Source organism: Ursus maritimus, unplaced genomic scaffold, assembly GCF_017311325.1.
Source record: "Ursus maritimus isolate PB19 unplaced genomic scaffold, ASM1731132v1 scaffold_26, whole genome shotgun sequence".
NCBI classification, from domain to species: Eukaryota; Metazoa; Chordata; class Mammalia; order Carnivora; family Ursidae; genus Ursus; species Ursus maritimus.
The window spans coordinates 39,906,332-39,919,378 of record NW_024425119.1 but is presented as its reverse complement, the minus strand read 5'-3'; the positions used below and the strand labels follow the sequence as shown (position 1 = coordinate 39,919,378).

Sequence of the window (13,047 nt, the reverse complement as noted above, 5' to 3'; positions counted from 1 at the left end):
AACATTTACGCAGTTGTTTTTATTTATTCAACTATAAAGACCGCGGCAATTTTTTGATGGGCAACATCTTAGATCAACACTAATTATATTGCTATAAATGTGGTTGAGGATCAGAAGAGGATTCAGGAACAAGGGAGAACAATAACAACAAAAACCTTCAAACATTGAAACAAAGAAAGACTTTTTTAATTAAATGCTCCTCTCCCACAGACTTCCCTAGACCGGACTGCAGTCTAAGGTGATAGGAAAACAAGGCTTTGGGCATTCTGAAGAGACCGCGGGCTAAGCTACAGTGCCAAGCAGGAGACGGAAACCCTGATCTGAGTGTCAATCTCAGGCACGTTCTGGGAGCAGAGGCAGATTCTCAAACATTTTCTAGTGTTCTTTCCACCAATTAAATGTCCCCTTCTCTGGCTAATTCAGTGCAGGACACAATCCCCTCACTGCCTTTCCTGGTCCCACTGTCGTGTAGGGGGCACCTGATGGGAATGTGTGGCTTCTGCTTAGACGGAAGAGCAGCTGGACTAGCTCTGACCCACCTCCTCCTGAGAGCCTGAACTGGAGGGAGGTGCCGAGGAAGGTCTCTTCAGGCAACTGAAAGGTCCCGCGCACCGGGAAGGGCACTGCTGACCCTCGGGAAACCTGGGCCTCAGTGGCCTGTGATTCCAGGTGGAAATGACCAATCAGAATCAATCCATATCATTGGGAAAGGTCAAGGGAAAAAACAGCTTCCCCTCCAAAAATGGTAGAGAGGAAACCAGGAGAGAAGAAACCAAAAATATTTAGAATGGCATAAAAAGTGATATGCGTAAACTTCTTTGTTATTACATCTAACTATAAGTTTCCTAATAAGTCCAGTTACCAAGTTGAATTGCGTGGGGTAGAGGAGAGGCCAACTGGAACTGCCCTCAAGAGTTCACAGCCCCAAGCTGAGAGGTCCTAGGTTTGCGCTGGGGGAGCCCCTTTTTGAACGAGGGCTTGGGTGGGCTGGGCTCCATGCTGGCTCCAGTTCCATTGGTCCCTGCAGAGTGGGTCTGGCCCCGTTCACTAATGTTTCCTGATGCCTGGGATGGAGCGCTCTGATACCTGGAACCAGATGAATACCATGAACTATTTCTGTAACGACCCACACTGTCATGTCGCCCTTGGTTCACGGGGTCATTGGACTTTTGGCCTTGCGGCCTGTAGCCTTGTCCTCCTCGTCTGTTCCCTGGCAATACCTGAGGAGAGAAGAATAGAATGTTCAGAGCACTCTGGCATTATGGCGCCCGGTCTATTCCAGTTCAGCTTACAGGAGTATTCTGAGAGCCTAAATTGTGGGATCCCACGCGCGGGACTCAGTTCTCTCTCAAGACCCCCAGAATTGTGTCAGCCAATCCAACCCAGCCACTACACCAGAATTACAAAATCCTTCACTACGTTTGCCCCACCTTTCACCCCTAGGCTCTCCACTGGAGAGGAGTTCACTTTTCTTTGGCTGGGCACAAGAAGAAAGCTAAGAAGGAAGAAAAGAACATTCTTTGGGCTGTTCCAACCCTCAACTGGGCAAGCATCTTATCACACGGCTGAACTCTGCAGATCACAAGCCATTTGTAAAGATAATGAACACCTGGAACAGCAAACATCATTATCATCTGCTTTGCTATACATCACCAGCCACAGACTAAATCCTGCTGCTGGGACACTTCGGACATCTTTCACATTACAACCCGGAAGGCTTACGGGATGGGGTTTTATTTTCATCCTCCGCTTCCAGTGTAACCCCAGTTCAGCACAGCCTTGGATTGCTCTTGTGTATCTTCTTCAAGCCAGGAAAGGAAACTACAGATTATGCTTCGGCTTCCTGGTGTCCCCCCCCCCCCCCCCACCAGCTTCCCGGTCTCGGTCCCTGCGCTACTCCGCGCTGTGCTTCTAGAGGGCTGCTGCTTCAGACGCGCTCTGCGGAGCCCGCCGCTACCTCGAGATGGGGGCATGACTCCCCGGGGACTAATTACCAGGCAATACTACCTGCAACAGCTAGGACTGCCGCCAACTTCGGAAAGGCAGCAGTCTTGGCAACAGGAAACCTAAGCTAGCCGGTGGTTTGGAACATACGTACCCAATGCTCTCTCTGGAACTCACGGGCTGGAGGGATTCAAAATAGGTGTGGAACGGGCATCAAGAGAGGAAGGTAATGTACTGAGCTGTCAGCGTTTAAACGGTGACAATCTGGTAACTTTTCTCCGTAACTGGCTGAGGGGGGAAGCTGGGTTACCTCTCGGTGAGGCTGGAAGGGCCGGCCACTGGGGTTGGCTGCGGCTGCAGGGGTCTCTCCCGGTGCCGAGTTTTTCTTGTTAGCACTTGTAAGGCTGGGAGCAGAGGCACAGGTGGAAGAGGAAGCAGCAGAGGCACCACACGGGCTACTCAAGGACACGGACGTGACTGAGCTACACCGGGACCTGGTGGAATAGCTGTTCTTTGGATGGGACACTGAACGAAAACATGAGAAGTATGTTGTCACAGGACGGAAGAGCATGACGGGTAAGGTTTTCCCGATTTCTCCATTGCACAATAAGCACTTTGAGATAAAGAGCTGTGTACCTGAGTACTTGTAAAGGTAAGCTTATAAAATGGGTAACAGGAAGCAAAAGCTTCCTTCTGCCCTCTTCTTCCACTGCTTCCAAATCCCCACTGCTTTGTTTTTTGGGTTTTTTTTTTTTTTCCAAGTTTTTATTTAAATTCCAGTTAGTGAGTCCCCACTGCTTTGTAAAGGAACTCTCAGAGACAGGAGAACAGTGTAAGATCGGAATGATCGTTCCCCCACCAACTAATGACTTCTCAGTATTTCCTACTAAACTCCTGGCTACGGCTCCAGCCGCTGACTAAGCCGAGGAACAATAGTATGGGCCATATGTTCAGTTTCCTATGCAGGAACATTCTGAGGGACTGACTTCACAAAGAAAGAAAAAGGTAAATAAAAAGCTAAATCCTTTTTAAAAAAAAATCTGTATGATGCAAGATATAAATAATCAAGATTAAACATGAACAGAACTAGTTTTTATAACAAACATGTATCTTCTTCCCAAGGTTCTTTCTGCAAAAAATAACCCCAAATTCAAAATACCAATGTATCTGAAAAATAGGAATATTTTCACTTCAAATTTTGTCAGAATTCAATGACTTAAAACTACCTCTTACATTTTTTTCTTGGTTTTAAGCCTGGACTGATGCTGAGCTCACAGTCACTGCTCTCGGTCCAACCTTTCACTATTATACTGACACAGAAAGAACAAAGGCGCCGAGCTCAGTGTTTGACGGATGTGTTCCTATAAGCTCTCAAGTTGGGGGAGGCCTCCCCGTCCCCTTGCGGCCATTATTTAAGCACCTGTCCTGGGCAGGCCAGGCAGATATTGTTATCTCCATTTGGGAGAGGAGTGAAATGAAGCTCTAGGAGTTATCATAAAGGCAACGATTCAAGCTTGGTCCGACTCCAGAGCCTCCTAACATTGCAAATTTAGGGAGCTGGAAACCACCCATCTGAGCTCCAAGACTCTGTATCCGGTGACTTCCTAAGTATGTCAGAATTACTTCTCACAAAAACAAGCAAACAAAAACACAAGAGGCACTAAAGACGAATCAGTGGAGAAGCCACAACTTCAGTCTCTGACGAGCAGGGTCTTCCCAGCACCATCTCCAGCGCCCAGAATCCCTTACCATCTTACCTTGTCCAAACGACTCAATGTCCTTCTTCAGGGTCTCTACATCACAGGTGAACCGGGCTACTCGTCCCAGATCCTCATCGTATTTACGCTCACTAACAAAGTGCTGGAGAAAGGACAAAGGAAAGCCTCCAGGTGAGACAAGTGGTGAGACAAGCGGAAACCAGCCTGCTATACAGAGATGAAACAGTGAGTTCCCGCTGCCTTCTTTTTACTGCTTCACATTTTGCAAAATGGCCATCATATTACCTATGCGGGATGACTGGCGAAATCCAGTCATTTTCTTAAGGCCCAAAGAGAAATCTATTGGGGGGCTTTATGAAATGCTCCATGATGGCCAAAGCCCATTAGGTATAATCAAGAGAAATAAATTGTAGAGATAGAAGAAAAAGTTCACAGTGTAGAGGCCCCTCTTTCCACTATTGGCTACTCTCCACATTGTTCCATTTTATACAGAAGCAGAGGCAGCAAAAATGCTCCTCCGTCACAGCAACGATTCCAGGTAAATAGATGGCTTGGTGTTCTCTGACAGCAACTTCCTTAGGAAACGCGCTTCATCCCTGTATGAAGCGGGATTTGTTACAGTCCTCAGAATGGGCACAACTTCCTGAGATGGAAAATCATTCATGTGAAAAGCCAACTTTGCAAATGAGAAGGGTTTGTGCTGCAAGTAATTTAATCCTTTTAAGCGGACTGAGCTGAGAAGTAACCCACCCTTTGGGTCAAAACTAACTAGCGACTGTGGGACTAGAAATATGTCGGGAATAAAGTGCTTCTGGGGGTGTCTTTCAGTAAACAATCTCCAAGGTAGCCTGGGATCTTTTTTTTTTTTTTTTTTCCAGATGAAAAGGAGGTGAAAAAGTTAAGTTAAAGGCCTAGATATAAGTTACCGGAACTGAACCCCTCAGAGCAGCCCTCTAGCAGGCGGACTAATTCCACCTTGGATTTTCAAGGGTACAATCAAATGCACCAGAACCTTGGGATGGATCGAGAAGCAGTAAATGGGAAAAGAGACATCAAAATCCCCTCTGGGCTTTGATGTCCTAAGGCTTCAGAGTACACGCGGCGTAGGAAAGCATGAACCTCTGTGACATACAGCCTTCAGACATGTAATCTCAGTGGGAGAGTAATTCTGAAACAAATTCTAGGGTTTGTTGAGCCAGAGACATAACAGGAATGACGGAAATAAGATGATCTGGAAATAAGACATTTAAATTGCACAGCACCCACTTCAGTACACTGAAAACGTGGAGAGAAACAGATCCTTAGTCAGCCTGCAGAAATATTTCTAGCAGCTTTTTAACCACGTGGGAAGGAGAACAGATGAAGCCTGTGAGAGCCAGAACTCTCATCTATTTCCAAAGGGGTTTCCGGCTTCTCCAGAAAGTTGAATGAGACTGACTGGCATCAACGCGAAGACGACTTTCTATAACTTTCAGTAACGTGGTTCTAGCCAATAGAAGCACTAATCTCATATGGGACTGTTCTGCTATTTCACCCCAGTAGGGTCGAAGCGGGAGGGAGTGAAAGGCTGGGTCGGAATGGGGACAAGGATACCTAGGTCGGCTTCGATGACCTTCCACCTGTTTTTACCCTGCAAAGACTGAGAAACAGCCTCGGCGCCAAGTGTTCCTCTTAGAGATGGCAGGACATCTCACGTGTCAGAAAGAGCGGAGGTTAAGGGTCAGGACGAGGGGCGGCCAACTCTCCCTGTTCCCATAGCTCACGGGTTAAAGGCCATCATTTAGAAAGCCAGCGTCCACGACTACCCAAGAACACCTCAACCTCTTTCACATTTCCACCCTTGTCTCAGAAACACTGTTCTTTGTATAAGAATGTAAAATGTATGAGTGTTGAACCTCGGTCATTGTTATAAACATTAGATTACAATATAATCATCATCTCGAACTGCTCATTTTCTCTTATAAAATCAGAATGGTTGCAACTATTTAAATATTTACTGAATACCTACTATGTGCCAAGGCACTGTGCTAGGCGCTGGAGACGCGCCAGTTCCTGCCATCATAAAGTTTACCATCTGGCTAGGAAGACAGACCAGTCAAATGAACCCTTTATGCTAGGAAGGCACAAAACAGGGGATATGACAGGGAAGTCAGGAAGCATGAGTAGGTCATGAGTGATCTGTGTGCTGGGAGTGGGTGGGCGGTGTGTTTTGTACAGATCGAAAAGCATATGCAGTAGCCCTCCAGCAGGAGGGAACAGGATACATTTGTGGAAAGGAGACGCTAAGATGGCCAGAGTATAGAGAACAAGGAGGGGCATGGAGTGAAATGAAATGGTGGCACAGCCAGACCATGCAGAGCCCTAGAGGCCACGTTAAGGATTACAATCTCTATCCTAAAAGCAGGGGAAGGTTTGAAGTAGGTTACTGTGGTGCGAGGAACAGTGATGGAGGGCTGGGGAAGGTGGGGCACGGACAAAGTGGGTGGGTGGGATCAGTTAAGAGGCTATGACAAAAGTCCAAATGAGAGATAACAGTGGCTTGACCATGACGGTGGTGGGAGACAAGGAGAAAAGATCAGAGCTGAGATTTAGTAGGAGGTCAAATGGTCAGGGTCTGCTGATAGATTTAATGTGGGAAAGGAGAAATTTCCTGAGGTTTCCAGATTGGACACCTGGATAGATGACAGTACCACTTACAGAGAAAGGGAACATGGCAGAGGGCCAGGTTTGAGAAGGGAAGATCTTGAGTTCAATATATTAGATATGGCCATGAATTATGGAGATCTGCTGCTTCAGTCCCCGAGGGTAAGAAGAAAGGCAGGAAGGAGAAGGAAGTTTTACCTTGATATCAGCTCTGAGCTCAACCAATTGCTCCTCTGACATTCGAACAGCCACATCAGTCATCTTCTTTAGAAGTTCGGCTTTCTTTTGTCGGCTGAGCAAAATTTCCACTGTGGAGAAAAAGAGTATGACTCTTATGTTCTGCTAAATAGGATAAAGAAGAATTGGAAATATGGGCCTCCCAGTATGTATTTGGACAGCCAACGGCTTAGCTGCCCACCCATCCAGAAAATGAAAATACCAAAGGTCCAGTTTCCACCTTCTTGAGGGACTCTGAAGCCAGTTAAATGGTAAACACTTTTTATGAATCATAAAGACTCATAAATCATTTGTCATTTCTCCTTCTCCTCTTCCCAGTCAAAAAAAATTCTTTTTATCAAGAAACATATGAATTAGAAATATATACCCAGGGTAAAAAAAAAAAATTCACTTAGAATAAATGGGTAGAAGATGAAAAGTAAAAGTGTCCCTCCTATTTCTGACTTTGTAGTTCCCTCCCCAATAGAGACCAATGTTAAAAATTTCTTATGCATCCTTCCAAATGTATTCTAGGCACACACAGCACACCTCTCTCCCTCTTCCCTCTCTTCACGAATGGGAGCATATCATACACATGGTCCTTCCCCTTACCTTGGCTATTTTTACTTAACACATCTCACAGTGCATTCACTATCAATACGCGGGCTCTCCCTCACTGGTTAACAGCCACACTGCATTCTACCATGTGGCTGTACCATCTCTATTCACCAAGTCCCCTAACGGTGGGAATTTAGATTGTTTACAGCTTTGTAAGAAGTATATTCTTTGGCACGCTCCTGGATATATAGATACGGCCACAGACAACACTGGGGAAAAAAAAATTTCTCAGAGTGGAGAACCAGGGGCTTCAGAGGACGTGAGCCAAAGAAATCCTCCAGCAGAAGGAGAAGTAGGAGCTGCCATATGAACCAAGGAACTTTCTCTATTAGAAGGGCAGGGACTCTGCTATACCTGTCCAGTAAGATCAGATCACTGCTTTTCCAGGTGGTATTTTTTTTTACTATAATTATCCTCTTCTTTCTCTATCTGTATTACATTGGAGGAGGGGGCATTTAACTTTTAACTTAGGGGACCCCAGACCACGACATGCCACATTCAGACCTGAACTGAAAGATCTGAAGTTACCCAGCAGTCCTGGACTTTCAGCTGAAGATACGAACTAGATGAGTCTTCGGAAGTGTTGCCATTGAGGAGGAGGTGAGTGAGTTCCCATTTTTTAAAAAAGAAGGATGTTGGGTAGCTGAGGGGTGGGCTGTGGCAAAGACTGGGAGCCACTGCATATCCATTCTCCTTTTCTTCCTACTGGAAGGCCAGTGTTTTGGGTACCATCTGCTCAGGTAAGAATCTACATTTCTTGGCTTTGCTACAGATGCGATAATCATGTTATCACATGACTTGGTTATGTTATCACATGGTTTGGTCACTGAGATCTAAGCCGAACTCACGGGGCGGGGTTTACAGGACAACTCTTTAAAGGAGTCTTGGTCAGCAGATAGCATTTTTGCCTCTCCTCAGCTGGAGCCTTGGGAGGTATATTTTGACCATAAGCACACTCTAAGGATGCCTGGGTACAAAGACAAAGAAGCCTGGGTTCCTCGTGTCATTTTGGAGATGTCCTGCCAACCCTGATCACTTACCTCTGGACCTTTCATCTCATGAGAGACAAATGAACTTTTATTTAGGCCACTCTGTTGCATGCAGTCAAACTCAGTTCCTAACTGTTTTACATAGAATCCTGTAACCTACTTAGAAATTAGCCAAATTTGTGTTAGAAAATAAACAGAATTTTCCAAGAGCTACATCAGGTAGTCCAGAGAGCTGAATGTCTTTAGCAATTTTACTGAGCCTGATTGCCCCATGTATGCCATCCATGCGGTACCCCTACCCATGGCAGGTAAATCAGTAAGAACACACTTTCCAATAAGTGAGGAATGTGCCGACAAAAGTTTCTTGACACCAAGGCCCAACAGTTACAGATGATCTACTTGATCTGGCTCCCAACATAAAACCTGTCTGCCAAATTCACCTGCTTCTCAGTTCCCACACTCTAGGATTCTAAGACAAAAGCATAGATCTTAACATGGAGGAAATGTGTCAAGATCTCCACACATATCAGAGGACCCAATTACATAACTCGGGACAGTCACAGCTTTTCCAAAGGACTAGTTTCTTCGTTTACTAAATGAAAACAAAAATAGGAAAACCCAATTACCTCATAAGGTTAATGTGAAGATCACAGACGAATGAGTGAAAAAACTCTAAACTGGGAAGTACTGTGAACATATAAATTAATAAAATGATTACGTGTAAAAAAGAAAAAGAAGCACCTTCTTGATAGTACTGGTAAATGAGTAATCACATTTAGTGACATCGAGAACCAGGATTTTTTAAAGGTGACGCGTAGGAGACTGGTAAGGGGACGGGAATCAGGCATGCAGTCTTCTAGGGCACAGGAAGAAAAGGTTCCTGTGTGTCCTCATGGTCATGGGGGGCTGGTGGGAGGGTTTCAAACAGGAGGGAGATGGTCCAGAGGAATGTGGAGGGGAAAGAGTGGAGGCTTGAGGGCGGAAGGGCAGGGGGAGGAGGAGCAGAGAAGGAGACGGAGGAGGGCTGGTCAGAGAAAGGAGAAGACTAGGGAGAGTTGGCTTGGAAACCCAGAGGGAGCATGGTCACCAGTGCAGCCAGAAGGCTCTGGATGACCCTCGCGGAGCAGCCGCACTGCCCAGGCAGGATGAGCCCCCGCAGCAGGGTGGGCTGCAGGAGAAGGGGCTCCGTGGGCAGGAGTGTAACTTGTGGAAGAGGACTGTGCAATCGCTGCAGAGGCTGAAGGTCCAAGAGTGTGTAAGGGGACACTTGGATTTACCTCCACCAGCCTGCTGTACACCAAAGCAGAAAATCGGAGCGACAAAGTTTATGTAATCAATCTGACCAGTCTGGTTGCCCCAGCTGCCCCTAACCAAAGATTCTGTCGTATTAAGTGTCTGTGGAAGGGCACTGCAACAATAACTGTTTCTTGGGGCGCCTGGGTGGCTCAGTCAGTGGAGTGTCTGCCTTCAGCACAGGTCATGATCCTGCAGTCCTGGGATTGAGCCCGTGTCAGGCTCTCTACACGGTGAGGAGCCTGCTTCTCCCTCTCCCTGCCTGCCACTCCCCCTGCTTGTGCATGCTCTCTGTCAAATAAGTAAAAATCTTAAAAAAAAAAAAAAAAAAAAAAAAGAGAGAGAGAGAACCAGGATTTTTAGCATGAGAGAAAGGAGATACAGATATACAATTGATGAAATTAAGTAAAACTCGCTAGCTCTTAATTTGATAAAATGAGATTGGTCATGAATTGATAATTAGTTGAAACTGGATGATGGCGGTTAATTATATTAGCCTCTCTCTTTGAAATATGCTTGGACTTTTCTATAAAAGTTCTGTTTTTAAAAAGTACCTTCTCAAAAAGTAAGGACTATGTCTTCTCACTAGTTTTATCTGAAACTTCACCTTCAAAATAGGACACATAGGTACATGAATGGACCGAAATTGTCACATTTAGAGATTTCAGGATATACCCCTCGATTTAAATGAAATCTCACCTCTGAAAAACAGTGGAGAGTACCTGTTCAACATTTCAGCTCAAAACTGAACTCAGCTCCGTGCCTCCTCTGGCCCATGACCATAAACACAAATGATTTAATTGTGAGTCATCATCTCAACCTATTTCCATTCTTACCAGTTTGAGAGCGGGTTAAAAGAAACAACCCTCCTAATTACAAATCCAGCATTGGACACATGAAGGTAAACCCGCAGCTTTCAAAGCCCCACATCCAATGCCATTGCAGAAGCTGCAACTGACATTCCCTGTTCTCCATACAGCTGTGTGTCTTCTACCTAACCTTTAACAGAAATGACAAAAAACAGGTCTCTGGTTCATTGCTACAAAAACCCCACCGATTACCCAAGTTAGACTCTGTTCTTCCAGAATCTTTTAGTAAGCATTCGAGGAACCCTAGTCATGATATCCTAAAACCTCATTTCATTGAATTCCCCTACATAATGGTCACAGACACTGAGTGAAGACTGTTCTAAAATTGAGAAAACAAAAAAAGCTCGGTGACAGGTAATGACAATAATGTTTACACTAATGTGTAAGTAACCGTGAAGTTTTCTCTGATGATGCCAAACATTTTTTGACAAGTAGAAAAAAACCTAGTAGAATTGTTCAATCACTGGAAGCTAAAAACAAAATAAAACAAAACCCAGGCACCTGCAAGGATACTTTATTTTCCTAAGCTGATGCTGTGGTGGCAGATACCATGAGGCAGTCCCTTACACACTGAATTTTACATTCAAAATATTCAAATTCAAAAATATTAAAAAACCAGGTTCTTGTAAAGTTGTTTCACCTGAAAGGATTCATACGCCAGGGCAGTACAACTGCTCAAGATTGTTTAAGTAAATACATAAACTCTTCTAGTGGCATTTATACTGAGCTTTGTTATGAGGGTTGAAAGGCAGATCCCTACTAAGTGGTAATAGCTTTAACTACAGATCAGTCTTACTTGCTTCAGCTTTCACTTTGTCCATTTCAGCCAGCAACGCCACTTCTCGATCCATTAAACTGGGAAAAGATGACAAAGGGAAAAAAGGTTTGTCAGAAACTCCAACAGAAATAGCACATTGTTAACAGTGGAGAGAGACTGCGGAGTTTGTTCACTAAAAGCATACTACAAAGTAAACCCTGGGTGGACCACATAAAAATTCTGTCTCGCCCTCAGCAAAGAATATTTGAGGATTCCAATAAACAGACCTAATTTCCTTTTATTTCTATGTATTACAGCCGAAGTCCCAGAATTGAGAACCAGTAGGTGGCAGTAGCAAGCTACAGAACACTTCCCACTCAACTTGCGCTAAAGCGAAAGTCCTTAAAGTTACGGATTTCCACATTCGGGCTCACATAATTTTATTTGGTCTATAAAATGGGGCAGCTTTGCTTCAAATACAGTTGACAGGCAATACCTCTTCTAGGGCATGGTTAATGTATTCACAATAAGGATCTGTATATTCTCAACATTTTACCAAAGTTGTACTAAGTCACTGGCACTTTAATCTATTTTTTTAAGTTTTTTATTTAAATTCCAGTGAGTTCACATACAGTGTTATATTAGTCGTAGGTGTACAATATAGTGATTCAACACTTCCATACGTCATCCGGTGCTTCCCATTACATCCGGTGCTTCCCATACATCCGGTGCTTCCATACATCAAGGGCATTCCTTCACCCCCATCACCCATTTAGCTCCCCTCCTCCCCACCTCCCCTCTGGTAACCATCAGTTTGCTCTCTAGAGTTCAGAGTCTGTTTCTTGGTTTGCCTCTCCCTTCCTCTCTCTATTTTTCCCCCTTTGCTCATTTGTTTCATTTCTGGTGCTTTAGTCTTTAGAAGACAAAGTAATTAAAAGATATATATACATTGCGCTGGTTTCAGGTCAACATTTAACAGTAATCCAGAAAAGAGGAAATCGAAGGTTTCTGGTAGGCTTTTTACAGAAACAGAGTATTAAATGAGTAATTAGAATTTTCTCCACTGCAAATGTAAATGGTTTGTAGGCACATAAAGCTTTTTTTTTTTTAAGATTTTATTTATTTATTCGACAGAGATAGAGACAGCCAGCGAGAGAGGGAACACAAGCAGGGGAGTGGGAGAGGAAGAAGCAGGCTCATAGTTGAAGAGCCTGATGTGGGGCTCGATCCCATAATGCCGGGATCACGCCCTGAGCCGAAGGCAGACGCTTAACCGCTGTGCCACCCAGGTGCCCCCACATAAAGCTTTCTATGTCCTTATAAAAGAGCCCACCGCCTTCAACGTATAGAGAGGCAATACTCTGTGCCCTGGTCTTCAACCTCCGGATACCAAGTAATTTTCCTTACCATATCGGTTTTATCAGTGGTGAAAAAAAATCTAAAATTTAATACCTACGTAGACATGAAATATTCTAACTCTCTTCAAATTTGCTATTCATTCTGATTTCCCCTTTTTGTTTTTTAAGATTTTATTTATTTATTTATTTATTTATTTATTTATTTGACAGAGAGAGACAGCCAGAGAGAGAGGCAACACAAGCAGGGGGAGTGGTAGAGGAAGAAGCAGGCTTCCAGTGGAGGAGCCCGATGCGGGGCTCGATCCTGTAATGCCGGGATCACGCCCTGAGCTGAAGGCAGATGCTTAACGACTGAGCCACCCAGGCGCTCCGATGATTTCCCCTTTTTGAAAAGGAATATATCTATAGGGTTAATAAAAGTTGTACTCTTGTCTCTGATTGTAAAACTAGTCACACACATACATAAACACACACACACAATAAAAATGTATACATATGTATGAATACTGATTCAATTTAGCTCAATATGTAGTGATTTCAGCACAAAGTAGTTAATACAGAGACTACAGTGTGAGGTATACAAAAAAAAAAAAGGATAAGGCAGGGTCATCCCCTCAAGGAGCAAAATCCTTTATAGTGAAG

At 44.4% G+C, this 13,047-nt stretch overlaps 1 protein-coding gene across 2 annotated transcripts in view; it reads right to left on the bottom strand.

Annotated features, from left to right (window-relative positions):
* The window catches only part of SPATS2 (spermatogenesis associated serine rich 2), a 136,861-nt gene continuing 123,814 nt past the window's right edge, over window positions 1-13,047 (bottom strand). For both annotated transcript variants that reach the window (XM_040642411.1, XM_040642410.1), the window contains exons 9-13: window positions 11,087-11,145; window positions 6,504-6,613; window positions 3,702-3,804; window positions 2,255-2,469; window positions 1-1,220 (exon numbers count right to left, since the gene is read on the bottom strand). In XM_040642411.1, the coding sequence (XP_040498345.1) occupies window positions 909-1,220; window positions 2,255-2,469; window positions 3,702-3,804; window positions 6,504-6,613; window positions 11,087-11,145 (799 nt within the window). In that variant the 3' untranslated portion in view covers window positions 1-908. The remainder of the gene's footprint in view (window positions 1,221-2,254; window positions 2,470-3,701; window positions 3,805-6,503; window positions 6,614-11,086; window positions 11,146-13,047) is intronic.